This window comes from Orcinus orca, chromosome 6, assembly GCF_937001465.1.
Source record: "Orcinus orca chromosome 6, mOrcOrc1.1, whole genome shotgun sequence".
Lineage (NCBI taxonomy): Eukaryota > Metazoa > Chordata > Mammalia > Artiodactyla > Delphinidae > Orcinus > Orcinus orca.
In genome coordinates, this window is record NC_064564.1 from 98,769,441 (window position 1) to 98,788,780 (window position 19,340).

General features: G+C 37.5%; 1 protein-coding gene across 8 annotated transcripts in view; it reads right to left on the reverse strand.

Moving 5' to 3' along the window:
• The window catches only part of ECPAS (Ecm29 proteasome adaptor and scaffold), a 101,594-nt gene that overhangs the window by 67,599 nt on the left and 14,655 nt on the right, over positions 1-19,340 (reverse strand). For all 8 annotated transcript variants that reach the window (XR_007477857.1, XM_033427463.2, XM_033427460.2 and 5 more), the window contains one exon: positions 7,051-7,181. Coding sequence is in view for 6 of the 8 variants with exons in the window: in XM_033427463.2 (XP_033283354.1) it covers positions 7,051-7,181 (131 nt within the window). In the remaining 2 variants the exon portion in view is untranslated. The remainder of the gene's footprint in view (positions 1-7,050; positions 7,182-19,340) is intronic.

Below are 19,340 nucleotides of genomic sequence, written 5' to 3' on the forward strand. Positions count from 1 at the left end.
TAGGATTTTTAGAAAGCCTCACCTAAAGACTCAAGAATTTAAAGTGACTATTCCAGAGGGCCAGGCTTACACTATTCTCCATCACTTCTGAAATTTGAGATCTAGCTTCAAAGCAAGTATTAAGGAGAGCTGTAGGGATGTTCACAGCAACAGCAAAAGTTCAAAGTTATCTACAGCAATCATGAAATAAGTGAATTTTTAAAATAACAACAAATCTAAAAATCAATGTTTGTTAAATGAGTGATAAGAATACTCGTAAAATAGCTGACATTTATTGAGCAGTTTCCACGCAGAACAGCCCTTTGCATTCCTTATCTCATCTGATTCTCACAACAACTGGAGAGGTGCTATTGTCATTCCCATTTTACCCTGTGAGGAAGCAGAGGGTCAGGAAGTGAAGTTAACTTGCCCAGCAAGTTACTGAGCCAGCAAGTGGCACAGTCAAGATCTGACTCCAGAATCCATATTTTTAACCTTATCAGACACTGACAGTTGAGCTTAATTCAGCTGAAGTGTCTGTCACTGTGAGACACCCTCGGGAGCCCTCAAACATTACAAAGACCTAGAAACTTGCATGACCACACATACCTCACCCAACCTCCTGCCTGTCCAGACCTGTGATTCAGCTGGATGACAGGGGAAAAAATCAGGAGGAGCCAGGCTAAAGGAAACAGCCCTCTTCTGATGATCTAAGCTAGGCTGCTTCCTAGAAGGATCCTATGGAAAATCATTATTGATGGTGGCAGACAATCATGCCCACAATTACATACTTTTTTATGACAATTTTTGAAATTTTAAGTAGATTAACTACTTAATTTTCTTCTAGCAATATTATCACCTTAAATATTGACTCATTTCCTATATTTGGTTATCCACTGCCTGCAATCCTCTATAAACCCATAAAAATTAAGAAATCCACTGAACCAGTCCCGCCCCCAGCTAAACTGACAACAGTTAACCTCTGTCAGTAAGCCTACAGAATTACCAGCCTCGGGCATATAGTATTTTGTCCCTATCAGTTCCCCTTATTACTCATTCATTTATAATCATTTACTCATTAGTAAACTTTTTAATTGAAGTATAACATATAGCTGAAGTGCAAAATTGAGATGTATGGCTTAATAAATTTTCACAAAGTAAACACACCTTTGTAACCACCAGAAGTACAAAGGCCCTGCACCCCACTGACTAACCCCTCTTCCTGACTTCTAACACCATATTTAAATTTATATAAATGGAACAAATAGGATGAACTCATGTGTTTTTCATTCTATATTATATCTGAGATTCATCCATGCTGTCGTTCACTTTCACTGCTCTAGTAGGAAAAAAACAGAATTTATCCATTCTCCTATATCATGATAGATATAAGATTATTTCCAGTTTAGACCATTATGAATAATGCTATGAACATTCTTAGCTATGTCTTCTGGTGCACAGATATACACACTTCTGTTGTATACAAACCCAGGACTGGAAATGCCTGGTCATGAAGTATACATATGATAAGCCTTAGAATATTTCCAAACAGTTTTCCAAAGTGGTTATACTAATTTACACTCCCACCAGCAGTGGTCAGTTTTTAATTTTTACCTATTCTAAGAAGTCCGAATATACAAGGTTCGCTGTAAAAGAGAATTCTACATAACATATCTCATTTTCCTTAAAATAGTGATATGTCAGTAGACGTCTAAAACTTATTTCTCTTGGGAATTCCCTGGCAGTCCAGTGGTTAAGACTCGGCGCTTTCACTGTCATGGGCCAGTGGCCGATCCCTGGTCAGAGAATTAAGATCCCACAAGCCACGCGGGGCAGCCAAAAAATAAAGAAATCAAAAATAAAACATTTCTCTTTCACCCAATTTATCCACAAATTATCAGCTGCTACTCTACAGGTATCCTGCTTAAGCCTAACAAACATTATGAAACTGACAGTCAGGAGCCCTAAAATTACAGAACTGAAAGTCAATACTAGATTAATCCCTAGTGTCACTGACTACAAAATTTTACATACTGAAATTATTTATATGTAAGCTTTTATTAAAAAATACTCTGCTTTCACATGACAGTCTTATTTTATATGGTAAAAAAAGGTCTCATAATTGTAACTGCATTCTAGATTTGTGATCAATATCTACATCCTTTGTTTTATTAACAATTATATAATAACCAAAACTCCCAATTATCATATTGGTTCTATTTGCAAGAGGTATTAGTATGAGTACAGGACTGTACTAATCATGAAAGTCTGACCAGGCAGCTATATTTCAAAGTAAATAAAAAGTCTGACCGAGTATCTATACTTCAAAACAAATAAAAGGGAAACACACATCGAGCCTCTACTACCAGGAGTCAAAATAACAGGCAGGCAAAATTATGTTGTTGCTTTCAGACATTCTTTTATCCTCAACTTTCATTCACTGACCCCTCATGTACTGAATTCACTTTCACACATAAGCTAAAGAATGAACGTGTTTGCCATCATGTGAAGGCAAAGCCTGGCAGAAATCATTTAGTCTTGGAATTATCTCTCATGTGTAAAGTCGCTTGTTAGTCATGTGACACAAAGCAAGTTATTTAACTTCTCTGAGCCTCAGTTTCTTCCTAGATAAGATGGGAATAACATGAGCACCTATACCCCACAGAGCTGTTAGATGAGTTACAATGAACTGAGACAATGTCCACATAGGCATTTAATGCTTTGCACTATTATCATTTTCTGAATCACTTTCCCCCATTTGCAGAAATCAAATGATAACATTTCACAGGCTATTATGAGGATTAAATGGAAGGATATGTCAGAGTCTAGCATACTGCTTAGAATGTAAACAGGTGTCTCAGCTGTTAGATCTCTTTTCCCTTATTCCAGAAGTTTTCAAACTTACTTAACAACAAAACCCCTTTACCAAGAGAAATCTGATATGTAAAAAAAGCAAACAAAATTAGTATTTTACGATATAAATTAAATATACAAGTTCACAATGATTATATCTCTATTCTATTTTCTTGCTTTTTCAAATTATAATAGAAAAACACATTTATTACAATAAATTAAGTGAAAAATCATAATTATCCCTTTTCCCTAGTCCATTCATAGCCACTCGAAGGCACCAGTATTAATACTTTGGTGCTCATCTTCACATCTTTCTCTGTATCCACAAAAATTTCTACAAACATATTTACATCTTTTTTTTTTAAATAGATCTTTATTGGAGTATAATTGCTTCACAATACTGTGTTAGTTTCTGCTGTACAACAAAGTGAATCAGCCACATGCATACACATGTCCCCATATCCCCTCCATCTTAAGCCTCCCTCCCATCCTCCCTATCCCACCCCTCTAGGTCATCGCAAACCACAAGCTGATCTCTCTGTGCTATGCTGCTGATTCCCACTAGCTATATCTTTAGATTTTACTTGTTTACTTTTTACAAAAATGAGCTATATGTCATTCACGTTAGCACAGAGTCCGCTTTGTTTCCAGTTAAAAATATATAAGCTTCTTAATTTAGACCTAACTCATTCTTTGTAGTAGTTGCATAATATTCCATGGGATTCAAAGTTGTTTTTAAAAAATCATCCGTACAACTCATCACAGTAAACACATTTTCGTATATTTCCTTCAAGCTTTTTGTAAAAAGTTTAGAAAAATTCACCAATAGATCAAAGTCAGCATTATTTGGAATATGAGAAGAAAATCAAAGGAAAATTTCTAGGGAAAAACCTAGTAAGAAATAATAAGAAATATGGGGATATATGTAAATGTAGAGCTGATTCACTTTGTTATAAAGCAGAAACTAACACACCATTGTAAAGCAATTATACTACAATAAAGATGTTTAAAAAATAAAGGACAACATGAAAAATAAAAGTAAATATAAATGAAAAAACGAAGAAATAAGAAGGTAATTACTATTTCTAGTAAGAAATATAAGGGAAGGGGGAGAAGGAAGAAATCTGAACATGATAAAATAATTTACTTGATGTTAACTGAGTAAAACATCTTGTTTACTTAGATACAAATTAATGACTGAAATGTTAAGAATATGGATAGAATTGCTTGATTAATCATTATATTAAAACAGAATATAGGTTATCAAACTCTTAAACAGAAAATGTGTGGAAGGAAGAGGAGAGAAGGGAGAAGAGGGAGAGATGGAAAGAATGAGAACAGATCAAGTGATGAGAAGGGTTAATAACTGGAACTGATGTACACGCCCTCAATCCAAACCTCAAAAAAAATGTGACATCTCAATTACATTGATGAAGATATGCAGCTAAAGTAAATAAGGTTAAGATTGCTGGCTGGGGCAAAGATTCCTCAATCTAACTTACACCAAAGGAAAACACTGGCTACAATAGTATTCTTAAATGATAGAGGTATTGGGGAAAGAAATCTTAAATGAGATTTGAAAGATAAGAAAAGTAATATAATACAAATTACTAAGAAACACAAGATCTTAAACTTGTGCATCAAAACACATCAAGGAGGCGCAAGAGGGAGGGGATATGCAGATATATGTATGCATATAGCTGATTCACTTTGTTATACAGCAGCAACTAACACACCATTGTAAAGCAATTATACTCCAAGAAAGATGTTAAAAATAAATAAATAAGGACACTTAAAAAAAAAAGACGCATCAAGGTGAAACTATTAAAACTAAAAGGAAAATCAGAAAAACTACAGCAGCAGCAGGAGATTGTAATTCACTATTAATTTACAACAGGACTGGAAGATAGGTTTCTTGAGAAATGAGAGCAGTGTTGAGTGGCCTATCTACACACTGAGCTCCATATTCCACCAATAGGAAATATTTTTTTAACCTTATGAATAGTTTTTATGAACATCAGAAATAATATGCTTTAAAAGACTAGAACATTTGCTCCCTGTGGTTTCAAATCAGAATGCAGTAAAACCAGACAAATTTTACACTATTTTAAAACCAAAAACAATGTTCTTATAAACTAATTATTAGGTCAAAAATAAAATAACCTAAAACAGCTCACCAGTGTAACTATGGGGTATAACCAAAATAGTAATCAAAGAGAAATCCGGAAACTGAGGTCATTTTCAGTTCTGTTTTTCTGTTATCTGACCTTAATGAAGTCACTTAATCATTCCAAGCCTCAGCTCCATCTATAAAATGGAAATAACACCTACACCTCACATAATCTTGTGAGTATTTAAGTGATTAGCATTTTTCCTGGCACATAATGACCTTTACCATTACGTACTTTACAAACTGAAATCTTATGTGAGAAAAACATATCAAAGGAAAACAAAAAAAGGAGTAATTTGAATAAAAATAGAAGAAAAATACACTTGAAAAGATTAATATAAAAGCTCTTTTTCCTTTTAAATTGGCCCATTAAAAAAAGCAAACCTTTGGTAGTAACAAAAAAATTAGAAACAAGAATGGAATTTCTCCACTTGAATGGTAACAGAATATTAAGAATAAATGTATGATAGACGTGAATAATATACAACTGAACATATAAAGTAGATGGTTAGAGATGAATGATTTTCTACAGAAGGTAAAATACAAGGAAACATAAAACTCCTAAGTAAATAAGTTTAAAAAAAAAAAAAACCCTACTGAAAATACTCAGCCGAGAGGCCTGGATTAATGCAAAAACTTCCTTCTGTTTACTCTCCTTTTCGCCACTGCAAGTCTTTCTCCACCCCACAGCCAGAATGATTATGTCACTGCCACCAATACCCTTTCAAATGGCTGCCGCTGGAATCCCCATGCCTGAACTCCTATCACTCTTCCTCTGGTGCACAGGGTGCATCTCTGTGGCCTTGTTCAGCTCCCTGAAGGTTTTATACTCAGTTCGGGCTCAGAATCTCTACACAGGGCCTTCTCTGCCTTTAGTGGTCTCCCCATCTCTATGCCTGGCTACTTCCTACACACCTCCCTTACACCCTATACTTAATTTAAATCAAGTCCCCAAATATATTCTTTCATACAATCCTTTGCCATCTTAGCATTTATTGCCATTTTAACTCTATACTCTTTGCCTTATTGTTTAATACTCATCTCCCCAAGTAGACGTCTCTTTCCTTCACCAACGTATTCCTAACACCTGGCATATAGAAGGTACCCAGTAAATATTTGCCAAATAAATGATGAGACTGATGAAGCTAAATAAGGAAACAGAAACCAACACATGAAGGCCTTTTATACCTAGTTATTCTTAGGGTAAGAAAAGGCCATAGAAGAGTTTTAAATAGGAGAATGACGTGATCAAACACGTTATCTATCTTAGCAAAGCAGTATTAACAACAGGCATGTCAAAAACGTGACAAGAATGCCCTATTCCTTCCTGTAAATATAACAGACATTCTTAAAGATACTCTTTCTCCACTGAACTCAAATCAGGCCTCAGAATCCCTCTCAGGGCAGAAGGTCCGGGAAGGTCACTGCCAACCAATTACAGTGGCTCAAGGATTGAAACCTGATGATAGCTCAAAAACCCAAAGGTCTAGTATAAATACACGAGAAGACAAATGAATTATTTTAAAGGTGAAGCATCCAAATGTTCCATGTAGAACATTAGGGTAAAAAAGAAACTCTTGATGTGACAGTTACCCAGCTTTTACTAACAGTTCTTCAAAAAATTCTAAAACAGGAGCTGTACAACAGTATCTTGCTTTTAAAAACATTTCTTTTGCTTACTTTTAATTAAGGCCATATTCACCGTCAGCCAATGATTAAAGAATATTTTTGACCCATTACCACCTGACTTTCATATTGGACTCAAGGGCATAGATTTTAAATCATACCTCCATACATTCCAGAATAAATATCTCAATTATGTCATCCAGTACTGATGCCAAGTGTACAGCTGGAGCTAAATGCAGCTGTGCTAAGCATACAAAAGGTACTTTTAAATCGTGGAAGCTGGTCCTAGACTTACTGTCCATTTTGAAAAGCCTAATTGGGATCATGAAGCTAGATTTCAATAATGGGAACAGAAAACTCACTTCATAAAATACATCCATTTATTCACTATATAATTCCCCCAACTGTCCCAGCATGCTTACCTTTTTACGTACTCCTTCTTGGGTGCTGGACAGCTTGAGCAAAACAGGAGGAAGGAATTTAGATATAATATTCTGTAATTGTTCATCTGTTTCAGCATGGCCAAGTCGTAAAAAGACTCGTTCAAGCTGATCTACAATATAAAAAGAGAAAAGGATAACTTAGCACATCAAACAGAACTAAGACTAATCACTTTTATAGCTTAATCCTTTTTTCTATACTGCAGATCCTTCAGCCAGAACTTTAACCATAGCTAGCCCTGTATGCAGATGATTTTGACACAGCAATGAAACAACACTAAAAAGGTTTACTAGCTAATTATACTGTCTTACAACTGTCCTGGTCATTTAACCTCTAGAAGAGAGGAAAACAAAGACAAGAACAACAAATTTCTCTCCTATTTACAAGGTTATTCTGTTTTTCTAAAGGATGTGGATACCAGAAAAAATACAAAAGTTTTGAAGAAGTCGTCTAGACCTAGCTAGCAGAGCCATGCAGGAGAACTTTAATCAGATACCAGGGATAATATTATATCTTTGGTGAAACCATCTTACTGATGAAATTTCTTCAAAGACAGAATCACTGCCCATTACTGCTGGAATTAGCCAACCAGAATGTGAGAGACAAATTTCCACGAAGAAAGCCACTGAGAAACATATTAACACCAAAGGGATGCTCTCAGCAAAACCCAGGCAACTACAGAACAAGCAACTAACACACTCAGAGCTTCTGTCTCTTCAATCAATACATTGCAGGGGAGGGGAGAGTGCTGAGGTGAAAGGGGAACCTACCAAGGGCAAATGACTGGATACTTGATTTTTTTAAATTATCGTTAATTTTTTAGGTGTTACAATGGTATTGTGGTTATGTTTGTTTTTTAGAGGTTCTTACAAAAATTATCCGTAAGTGATTAGGGAGCATTCTAAGGCACTGGAAATGTCCTACATCTCAATCTGCATGATGATTACACAGCTATATACATTTATAAAAATTCACAAGCTCTATCCTTTCATACTTTCTACTGTATCTATTATACCTTAATTTTAAAATTTAAAAATAAAAAACAAAAAAATTTATTTAAAGGAGTCCTGTTTTTCAGAGATAAAGACTAAAATATCTACAGGTGAAATAACAGTTACTTAGATTTACATCAAATCATCAGGGGTGTACTGGAAATCTGCTAAGAGTAAAGTTCAGACGTTCTCACACACACACAAAAAAGGCAACTGTGAGAAAAAGACATCTTAATCAGCTTGACTGAAGTAATCATTTCATTATGTATATGTGTATCAAATTATCACACTGTACACCTTAAATATATATAATTATTTCAGAAACTAAAAATAAAGTCATGGCCTCATTCAGGTCCTCATTTTTAAATAAATAAATAATTGGGGGTGCTGGGGTGAGAAATGGGGAGGGGTCATATAAGTGAAACCAAGATTGATCACTAGTTGATAACTGTTAGAGCTATGTGATAGATACTTAGAATTTGTACTTCTGTATATGCTGGAAATTTCCATAATAATTTTTTACAGGAAGAGATATATATACACATATAGATATAGATACACAGATATAGATATGTATCTCCAGAGGGAGCCTAGAAGCAGTCACAACCTGGCACAACCTAGTAGCAACAAGCACACCCAGCACCCGGACCTTGGGTTTTTAAACACCCTTCTCCAGTAAAAGGAGCCAGACTCTTGGAGAAATGGCTGATTCTAGGGCTGGGGCAGGGAAAAAACAAGATGAACCTGAAGCATCCTGTAGGGCCAGAAGGGAAACAGGGCCTGATAAGTCAAAGGGATGCAGGAACCACCCTGAAAGAGCTCCATTATGGCCAAGGCTGGAATAAATTTGAGAAACCAAATAAATAACATAGTACTGGATTCTAACCCAAAGTATAAAATAAATTTACATGACTCCGTGATATAAATAATGACTGAATGATTAAATGCACTGGGGTCTAGACAAGTCTTTCTTACAGAATTCCAAATAATTATGTAGATGCCTCCCCCTACAGGAGGTAGGGCTTAATTCGTGCCTCTACCCACCCCTTGAGGGTAGACTAGATGTAGTGACTTGCTTCCAAAGAACAGAAGAGGGAAAGAGGAAAATGTTAACTTTACAGTGGTGAAACCTGATAAATACTGTTTTAACCAAGCGATGCCATGTGGTATCAGGATCACTAACATGACAAGAAAGGCATTTCAACTCTGTGGTATTCCTTCCAAAAACTCATAACCCTCATCTACTCATGAGTAAAACAAAAAACCAACAGAAACACCAAGTTAAAATACATTCTACAGGCTACCTGGCCAGTATTGCTCAAGACTTTCAAGACTGTGAAGAAAAAGAAAAAAAAAAAAAAGACAGACTAAGAAATTGTCACAGACTAGAGGAGTCCGGGGAGACAGGACATCTAAATGCAGTGTGGTGCCCTGGACTGGATCCCAGAACAGAAAGAGGACATTAACGGAAAAACTGATGAAATCCAAATAAAGTCTTGAGTTTAGCTTTTAAAATTAATACTAAGGGAAGGAAGGGAGGAAAGGCAGGCAGGCTGACTCTGAGATTATCAGACCAAATGCTTCTATTTGCTAATAGTTGAATGCTACTATAAAAGGAGCTCCTAGGAACAGTGGATTCAATCCACAACATCCATGGAAGTTACAGGTAAGGAGTAAGCGCCTTATAGATCTTAGGCAGTGGAAACTGCCTACAGATTTTAGCTACAGAAACTTAGAAGAACCGTCCTGCAGAAGAAGGCCGAAAATTAAATTCTTCATAACAAACTGACCTGCAAAATCTGTGCCCAAGGCTTAAAAAAAAAAAACCAAGTGATATCTGGTTCTTTCATTTTTCATACAACCATTTGGGTGCTTCCTATGTATCCCCAGCATAGCACCTAACACTTTCTACTCTCCCTCACTAGAAAGGAAAAGATAACATCCTCAACGCGGTAACACTGTTTATGATGGGAATGTGGGAATGGAAAGAAAGGGCACCAAACATCACACGGGGGTCCTTGTCAAAGAGGTCAAGCATACCCAAGGAAGAGGCAAAGGAAGAGGATCGATGTAACACTGCTGCGTCATCCTGACAAACATCTATACTTTAAATAAATGATCATCAAACATGTTCAAACTTTATGAAAAGAAATGTAAATACAAGTGCAGATATAATCAACCACTAACTTTTTCAGCCTACCAAAGTTAGCAAAATATGGGCAAAGATTCAGCAACAGTGTGGTGCCTGAATCCTGCTGTTAACGGCACTGAAGGGTGAACCCTGTGCCTCTACCCTCAACCCTGGAAACTGAGCCCCGTGAAAGTGACAATCCAAATTAGGCCTTTGCCCCCAAACGTGTCTATTCAGAAACAAGAAGGGATGTAACCAAAAGTTCTGAAAATTCAAAAGGAATCTAAAACTCAAGTTCACCTTTCACAAGGACTCAGTGTTCAGTTGTAGGAACTGAGATCCTCCAGGTCATCACCAAAGTATCTGAGGTATGACAAACATTACTTTAGAGTCAGGGGCAAGTTCTACCCTCTCCACAATTTTGATATTATTCCTCTTATTCAAACTCATATTGAGTTAATTTCACTTACAAGAAAATTAAAGACATCACTATAACCTCAGACAGTCACTGTTAAATGTGGGGAATATATTCTGAACTATTTTTTCCTATTCATACACTAACATTATTTTAACCTAAAAACTGGAATATGACACATACTATTTTACAATTTGCCTTTTTTTTCCTTTTAGTTAACACAAACATATTATCTAAAACCCTTGGAGCAATAGATGTCTCAGGACTTTTCAGATTTTTGAATTAAAATAAAGTGTATATGCTGTGTATTTCAAATAACCCCATCCACCCTGTGTGTTCTAGGGCAGTTCCTATAATTAAATACATTCAGATTACTGCAATAAGACATATGGATGCTCACACTAAGTGGGATAGTCAAAGATTTTAAAGAACCTCATATCCATTCAGGTCAGGTTTTAATACCCAAAGAATTACACTAAAAAAAAAAAGTGTGGATATGTATAAAATCATAAATATCTTTGCATAGCACTAAATAAAGATCGAATTGATAAAACTATGCCTACAGAAGTAGTATGATTTATTTAACTATTTGTGCTACTACCAGATTTACAGTACCATAAACGATGCTCCAAAGAACATCCTTAGATATGGGGATATATGTATATGTACAGCTGATTCACTTTATTATACAGCAGAAATTAACACACCACTGTAAAACAACTATACTCCAGTAAAGATGTTAAAAAGAAAAGATGTTAAAAAAATAAAATAAAAAACAAAGAACATCCTTATCCATGTGTATCTGTGCACTTGTATGCGTTTCTGTAAGCTAAAACCCTAGAAATGAAACTGCTGAGTCAAAGGGTACGAGTGTCAAGTTTAAGAGATTTTGGAAAAATGTCGTTCAAAAAGGCTGTGCTCATTTATACCACCAGCAGTATATGTAAGTACCAATTTCCCTATACTCACTCCTACAATGAGTAATCAATCTTACAAAGATTGTAAGTAATCAACCGTAGCTGACTATGATAAATTTTAAAAAATCTCACTGTTCTTTTATATCTTTTATTACTATGGCAAAGTTTGTTTATTTATTTATTTATTTATGGCTGTGTTGGGTCTTCGTTGCTGTGCGCAGGCTTTCTCTAGTTGCAGCAAGCGAGGGCTACTCTTCGTTGCAGTGCACGGGCTTCTCACTGCAGTGGCTTCTCTTGTTGCAGAGCACAGGCTCTAGGGCACGTGGGCTTCAGTAGTTGTGGCACTTGGGCTCAGCAGTTGTAGCTCGCGGGCTCTAGAGCGCACGCTCAGTAGTTGTAGTGCATGGGCTTAGCTACTCCGTGGCATGTGGGATCTTCCCGGACCAGGGCTTGAACTCGTGTCACCTGCACTAGCAGGTGGATTCTTAACCACTGCACCACCAGGAAAGTCCCTTATTGATCATTTGAAATATATTCTTCAGCAAATTACTTTATTCTTTTGAGTTGCTGACTTCTAAAAGCTTTTATACAATATTGAAAAAACTACCCCCGTTCTTTCATACATTAAAATACTTTTTCCTAGTATGCCTTGTGACTCTATAGCACATTCTTTCTTTTCATATCTAAGTTTTTTAAACATAAATTTACCATTCCTTTGTTTTATGGTTTCTGAGTTTCTAGTCATGCTTAGAAATGCCTTTTTAACTCTAAGATTATAAAAAATATTATATTCTGCAGAGAAGAGTTAACACAGCGGGCCTGAGACTGCTATCCTTACAAGGCTTTGTTTGCCAAGGCTGGTCCTTGTCTGCCATCTGGAGACTTGGATTTCAGGAGGGTTCCCACAGTTCCCAGAACTGATGAGAGTTACTCGCTGTGCCTGAACTGTTTGTGCAAACAATATGCTTTATGCTCAACCGTGCTTTCCTCCTGAGAATCAAGAATTCTAGTACGTGTTAGGCAGAAGGTGCCAACGTGAACAGCACCAAATAAAAACCCTTGGTAATGAGTCTCTAAAGAATATCCCCGGTAGACAACATTTCACATGTGTTGTCAAAACGCATTGCTGAAGGAATTACGCATGTCCCGTGTGCCTCAACTGGGAGAGGACTCTCGGCAGCTTGCACCTGGTTTCCTCCAGACTCCACCACATGTGCCTTTTCCCTTTGCTCATTTTGTTTTTTATCCTTTTACGGTAATAAATGTTAGCCATGAGTACAAATATCTGCAGAGTCCTGTGAATCCTCCTAGCAAGTCATGGAACCTGGGGGTGGTTCTGGAAACCCTGACACACATATTTATCTATGTTTTCTTCTAGCTCTTATGATTTTCCTTTCTGTATCCAAGTCTTTAATCCCACTGGAGTTTTTTTGGCACATGAGGGATGTAAGAAACCTAGTCTTTTGTGGGTTTTTTAAATCTTTTTCATTGTGAAATAAAACATTTAGAAAAATGCGTACAAAACGTAAGTGTAGCTTAATGAGTTATTATAAACACCTATGTAACTATTGCCCAAGTCAAGAAAAAAAAATTTATTATGAAACTTGTACAAAGAAAGGTTTCTACTCCACTTGGAGTTGGAGAGGACTGAAAGACTGTTGAATATAAAAAAGCACAGTGAGTTTTAAGGTCACGGAGGTAATTACAGCCAAGCAAGAACTAGAATAGGGTCTTCTGATCTTCAGTCTGAAAACCCTTACCTACCCATGCAACTGTCTACAACGTTGACCCTGTATTTTATATGATACTATCCCTGTATACTGCACCTTCTACAGGGAGCCCTGTTTGAGAGAATCACCAAAAGGTCATAAGAATTTGCCTCATTCAAGTGGTATTTATGACAACGGGAAAATGTACAAATTCAAAGGTCAGAAAACAATACCAGAGAAAGCTCACTACTATGAATAAGAAGCTAAGACCAAACATGTCAAACTAAATTTACCCTTCCTCCTTCTCCCTGCTCTGCCAAATTCTCTCCTCCATAAAGGCCCAGCACCCTGCTATCTTCACCCTGTGAAGCACTAATTCCCCTATCTAGATCACACATTCACTCACACACTCATTCAAGTGTGTACTGAAGCCCTACTGTGTGCCAGAGCTTGGTGGTCAGGGGTATAGAGTAGAGAAGGAAGAGGCAAGGCTGGTGTCCAGGTTTAGCACACGTGTATGGTAACTGCAGTAGAAAGAAAACAACAGAAGGCCTGAGATAGACTGCTCAAGACAAGAGCATTTAAGGATGGAGGAAGGAGAGTCTGAAAAAGGGAAGGATAGGCAACACACAAAAATAGGAAGAAAACTGAGTATGGGGTCATAACAACTCAGGAAAGAAAAAAATGGAACTAGTCAGGAAGAACTGGAAAAAGTTCGTTTGCCCTTTTAAAAAAAAAAAAATCTAAAAAAATCCTTGCAGGTAAATTAATGACACAAGTGTAAGAAGCAAGATTTTAAAGCTTTTAAAAGAAAAATGAGAAGGGAAAATTAAAACTCAAGCACAAGGCATTACAGACTAACAGGTTAAGATTTTAAAATATCATAAAACACACTATAAAGTAAAAGAATAAGCTATAAATAGCTACAATGTTTTTAAATGAAAAGAAATTGAGTACAGAATATACTTTTAAAATTCCTACAAATCAAGAAAAAGCAAATTAATCCAAAGATTTTAAATGGACAAAGAATATAAGCAGGCAATTCAGAGATGAGAGTCATATATTTAATAACACATAAAATGATAATCACACTGATCAGGAACACATAAAATTAACACAATAATGAGATACAATTTTGCAGCCTACACATTAGAAAAACTCTTCAAATGTTGGCAAAGACTGGAAACCAACCAAGAGGAACTCAGGCTCACCACTGATGGGGTGTACACTGATACAATCTCTGAGGAACAAAGCTCTAGTTCAGTAGCCTCCAGTGAGGTTCAAGAGGCACATCCCCTTCAACCCAGCACTCCTGCTCCAGGGGAACATACTCTACAGCAGTGCCCAGCTGCAAAGTAGCGCAGCTGCAAACTGTTTGTCACCAGCCCTCTAAGAGAAAAGAACACTTCTTGCTTCACTGAGAAAGTCTTACCAGGATAAGAAACATTAAATAAATTAACAGTGAGAGTTGATTTACATTCTGCCACAAGTTCCCTATTTGCAAGACATAATTCCCCAGTCCTCAGACCACACTTCTTTGTGTATCACTGTCCTGGAGAAAAACTCCCAGGGAAAGACAAGCACAAGGACACTGTAAGAAACTGTTCATAGCCACGGGGTCAGTAAATGCAAAAAAAAAAAAAAAAAAAAAGGGAACAATCTAAATGTCAGTCAACAGGAAAATGGATAAAGAAAATGTGGCAGGGTCATACAACAATGAAAATAAGCAAGAGTCACATGTCACATGGACCAACATGACAATATCTTAAAAACTAAGATCAAACAGAGAAAGCAAGTTGCAGGATATGTACATTATGGTTCCACTTATGTCAAGGTTTTAAATGCAATACATGCATTGCTTATGATATGTACAGCACAGGAATGACAACCCTTGGTCAAGGAGATAAAAGAGAAGAAAAAATGAAGGGGAGAGGAGAGAAAAAAAAAGAAAGAAAAGGAAAATTTGTAAGGGGTAGCACAGGGGGTTTGAATTGTATCAGTAATGTTTATGTCTTTAAAAAATAAAAGACCTGGAGCTTCCCTGGTGGCGCAGTGGTTAAGAATCCGCCTGCCAATGCAGGGGACACGGGTTCGATCCCTGGTCCGGGAAGATCCCACATGCTGCAGAGCAACAAAGCCCATGCGCCACAACTACTGAGCCCGTGCTCTAGAGCCCACGAGCCACCACTACTGATCCCACATGCCACAATTTCTGAAGCCCATGCACCTAGAGCCCATGTTCCACACCAAAAGAAGCCACTGCAGTGAGAAGCCCGGGCACCGCAACGAAGAGTAGTCCCTGCTCGCTGTAACTAGAGAAAGCCTGCATGCAGCACTGAAGACCCAACGCAGCCAAAAAATAAATAATTAAAATAAAATTTTTTAAGTTAAAAAATAATAATTATAGCTAAATAAAGACCTGAAGCTAATAGCAAAAAATGTACAGATTTGACAAATATGAGTGGGACATACCTAAGTGTTCCTAAGATAATTCTCTATACTTTTCTTCATACTTGAAGTATTTCATTAGTTAAAAAGAATATATACACCATAATAATTGTTTTATGATACTATATAAAAACAAGAAAATACATCAGTAATTTTTCTTCTTTATATTTTCATGTACTTTTCAAATACTCCAGTAAAAATACATTTCTTTTTTGAAGAAATAACAAATTTTTTAAATGAATCCATGTTTCAAGGATAAAGAAATTTAAATCACAGAATTTTACAACTTGAAAGGAACCTTAAAGAACATGGAAGTGGACTTCCCTGGTGGCGCAGGGGTTAAGAATCCGCCCATCAACGCAGGGGACTGGGGTTCGAGCCCTGGTCTGGGAAGATCCCACATACCGCGTGGCAACTAAGCCCGTGCGTCACAACTACTGAGCCTGCGCTCTAGAGCCCACGAGCCACAACTACCAAAGCCCGTGCACCTAGAGCCCATGTTCCGCAACAAGAGAAGCCACCACAATGAGAAGCCCGTGCACCTAGAGCCCATGTTCCGCAACAAAAGAAGCCACCACAATGAGAAGCCCATGCACCACAACAAAGAGTAGTCCCTGCTCCCCGCAACTAGAGAAAGCCCACGTGCAGCAATGAAGACCCAATGCAGCCAAATAAATAAAATAAATATATAAATAAATTTTAAAAAAAAGAATATGGTAGAACAAAAATAAGAAAGTTTACTGGTAGAAATGCAAAACGGTATAGCCATTTTGGAAGACAACAACTTAGGAAAACTAAACATACTCCTACCATACAATCCAGCAATCATACTCCTTGATATTTACCCAAGGAGTTGAAAACTTATGTCCACACAAAGACCTGCACATGGATGTTTACAGCAGCTTTATTCATAATTGCCAACACTTGGAAGTAACCAAGACGTCCTTCAGTGGGTGAATGGATAAATAAACTGGTACATATAGACAACGGACTATTACTCAGCACTAAAAAGAAATGAGGTGTCAAACCATGAAAAGACATGGAGGAACCTTAAAGTCATATTACTAAGTTAAAGAAGCCAATCTGAAAAGGCTACATGCTGTATGATTCTAACTATATGACATTCTGGAAAAGGCGTTAACTATGGAGACAGTAAAAAGATCAGTAGTTGCCAGGGAGGAAGATGAAAGGAAGGATGAATATGAAGAGCATAGAGGATTTGTAGGGCAGTGAAAATACTCTCTGTGATATTACAATGGTGGATATATATCATCATACATCTGTCCAAACCCACAGAATATACAACACCAAGAGTGAACCATAATGTAAACTATGGATGTGCAGTAATTATGATATGTCAGTGTAGGTTCATCCTTCGTAAAATATGTACCATTCTGGTGAGTGATGTGGCTAATGAGGGTGGCTATACAAATATGGGGGCAGGGGTTGTATGGGAAATCTCTGTACCTTCCTGTCAATTTTGTTGTAAACCTAAAACTGCTCTTAAAAAATAGTCTTTAGGGCTTCCCTGGTGGCGCGGTGGTTGGGAGTCCGCCTGCCGATGCGGGGGATGCGGGTTCGTGCCCCGGTCCGGGAGCATCCCACATGCCGCGGAGCAACGAAGCCCGTGCGCCACAACTACTGAGCCTGCACTCTAGAGCCACAAGGCACAACTACTGAGCCTGCATGCCACAACTACTGAAGCTTGTGTGCTTAGGGCCCGTGCTCTGCAACAAGTGAAGCCAACTCAATGAGAAGCCCACGCCCCCCAACCAAGAGTAGCCCTCGCTCGCTGCAACTAGAGAAAGCCCATGCGCAGCAACGAAGACCCAATGCAGCCAAAAATAAATAAGTAAATAAATATTAAAAGAAAGAAAAAAAGATTTTAAAAAAAGAATAAATATATTCATTTACTTTCCATTAAATAATTCTCTAATTCATATTATTTGCCTGTCTTTAATTTCTCTATCTAAAGGGAAAGATGGGACCTTCCTTCCTTCTACCCCACAAGGAAGAAATAACCAGTAAAGGTTTAAGGACTTCACTTCAGTGTTATCTACCATTGGCCACTGATAATTCTGAAAACATATAATTATTCCTGAGAAATAAAACTGTCCACGTAAATCACTCATTCTTCATATCTCTCCAAAAAAATACAACATTGGCTTCTGAGTCAAGGAAGAAAGGCTATTTTTTCACAGGATTATAAAAGGCAAATACTGGCTTTTCACTCATATCATCACTTACGGAAAAAATATTTTAAAAAATAAAAAAGAAAGAAGGAAAGAGGGGCTTCCCTGGTGGCGCAAGTGGTTGAGAGTCCGCCTGCCGATGCAGGGGACGTGGGTTCGAGCCCCGGTCCAGGAAGATCCCACATGCCGCGGAGCGGCTGGGCCCGTGAGCCATGGCCGCTGAGCCTGCGCGTCCAGAGCCTGTGCTCCGCAGCGGGAGAGGCCACAGCAGTGAGAGGCCCACATACCGCAAAAAAAAAAAAAAAAAAGAAGGAAAGAAAAATAAATCACTTTCCTCAGATGAATCACCTCTTCATGACAACTTGAACATCAAAACGTTCCTTAGAAAGTGCAAGAAAAACATTACTGTCAAAAAGACTAGGGAAAGGGCTATATTTAAGGTAGTGGTTATCCTTATGTGGTGGAATTTCAGAGGATTCTTTTTTGGCTTACTGGTTTAATTCTATGTCATTACTAACTTATTTCATGAGCGTGAATTAAAAAGAGAAAATGGTTATTTCAGTGTGACAGGTTTAAGATTTCTTTACATTTGTTTAAATTTTCTACAAAGAACATCATTTTTTTTCTGAATGTGAAAGTAAATTTTAAATTATAAATCAGGTTAGAAGCCTTAAGTGGAAGCTGAGATTGAAAGGGAAAGCTGAAAATACTTGGACCACTGCCCATTGCATCATAAATCAATTAATAATCTACCGTTACAGGGTATTTTGAGAAAGATCTGTCAAGTTACTACCAAAATACATTCGACTATAACAGAATAATTTCACAAGGAAAACAGTCTCCCTAATAGTATTTAACTTCTTCTGCTTCACACATATGTAAATACATTATAGTCACAAAGCAGTTTCACATGGCCTTCTGAGCCTCAGAAAAACACTGTGAGGTGGGCAGGGATTATCTGCATTTGAAGATGAAAAACTGGGGCTCAGGATCTGACTGACTTGCCAAAGGTCACCAAGCTAATGACACAAAGAATCACAAGTTGAACCTAGAGAGGTCTTTATCCTCCAAGTGCACAACAGAACACAGTACCTCCCTCTAAAGTACTATTTACTGAAGTAGGTAATATTAGCTTCAACTTACAGATGAGGAAACAGAGCCTAGAATTCAATGAGAATGTTGACGAAGATTACAAAGGTAGTAAGTAAGTGGCAGGGCTAGGATTCAAACTCCAGGCGGTCAACTGCAAACCCAATGCTCCTTCTAGTATGCTGAATTACAGCACAGCTGAGGCAGAGAAAGTAGGCGGGGATGACACTAAGCCTTACTAGATAACTATGCACAACATGACTTTGTACCCTGACCACAGCCAATGTGACAGGAATGGTCCCTTTCCTCAGGAACTCAGAATTGGGACCAAAGAGTCAAGCCTCCCTTGAGTGCCTGGACCTCTAAGAGTAAGCCAGG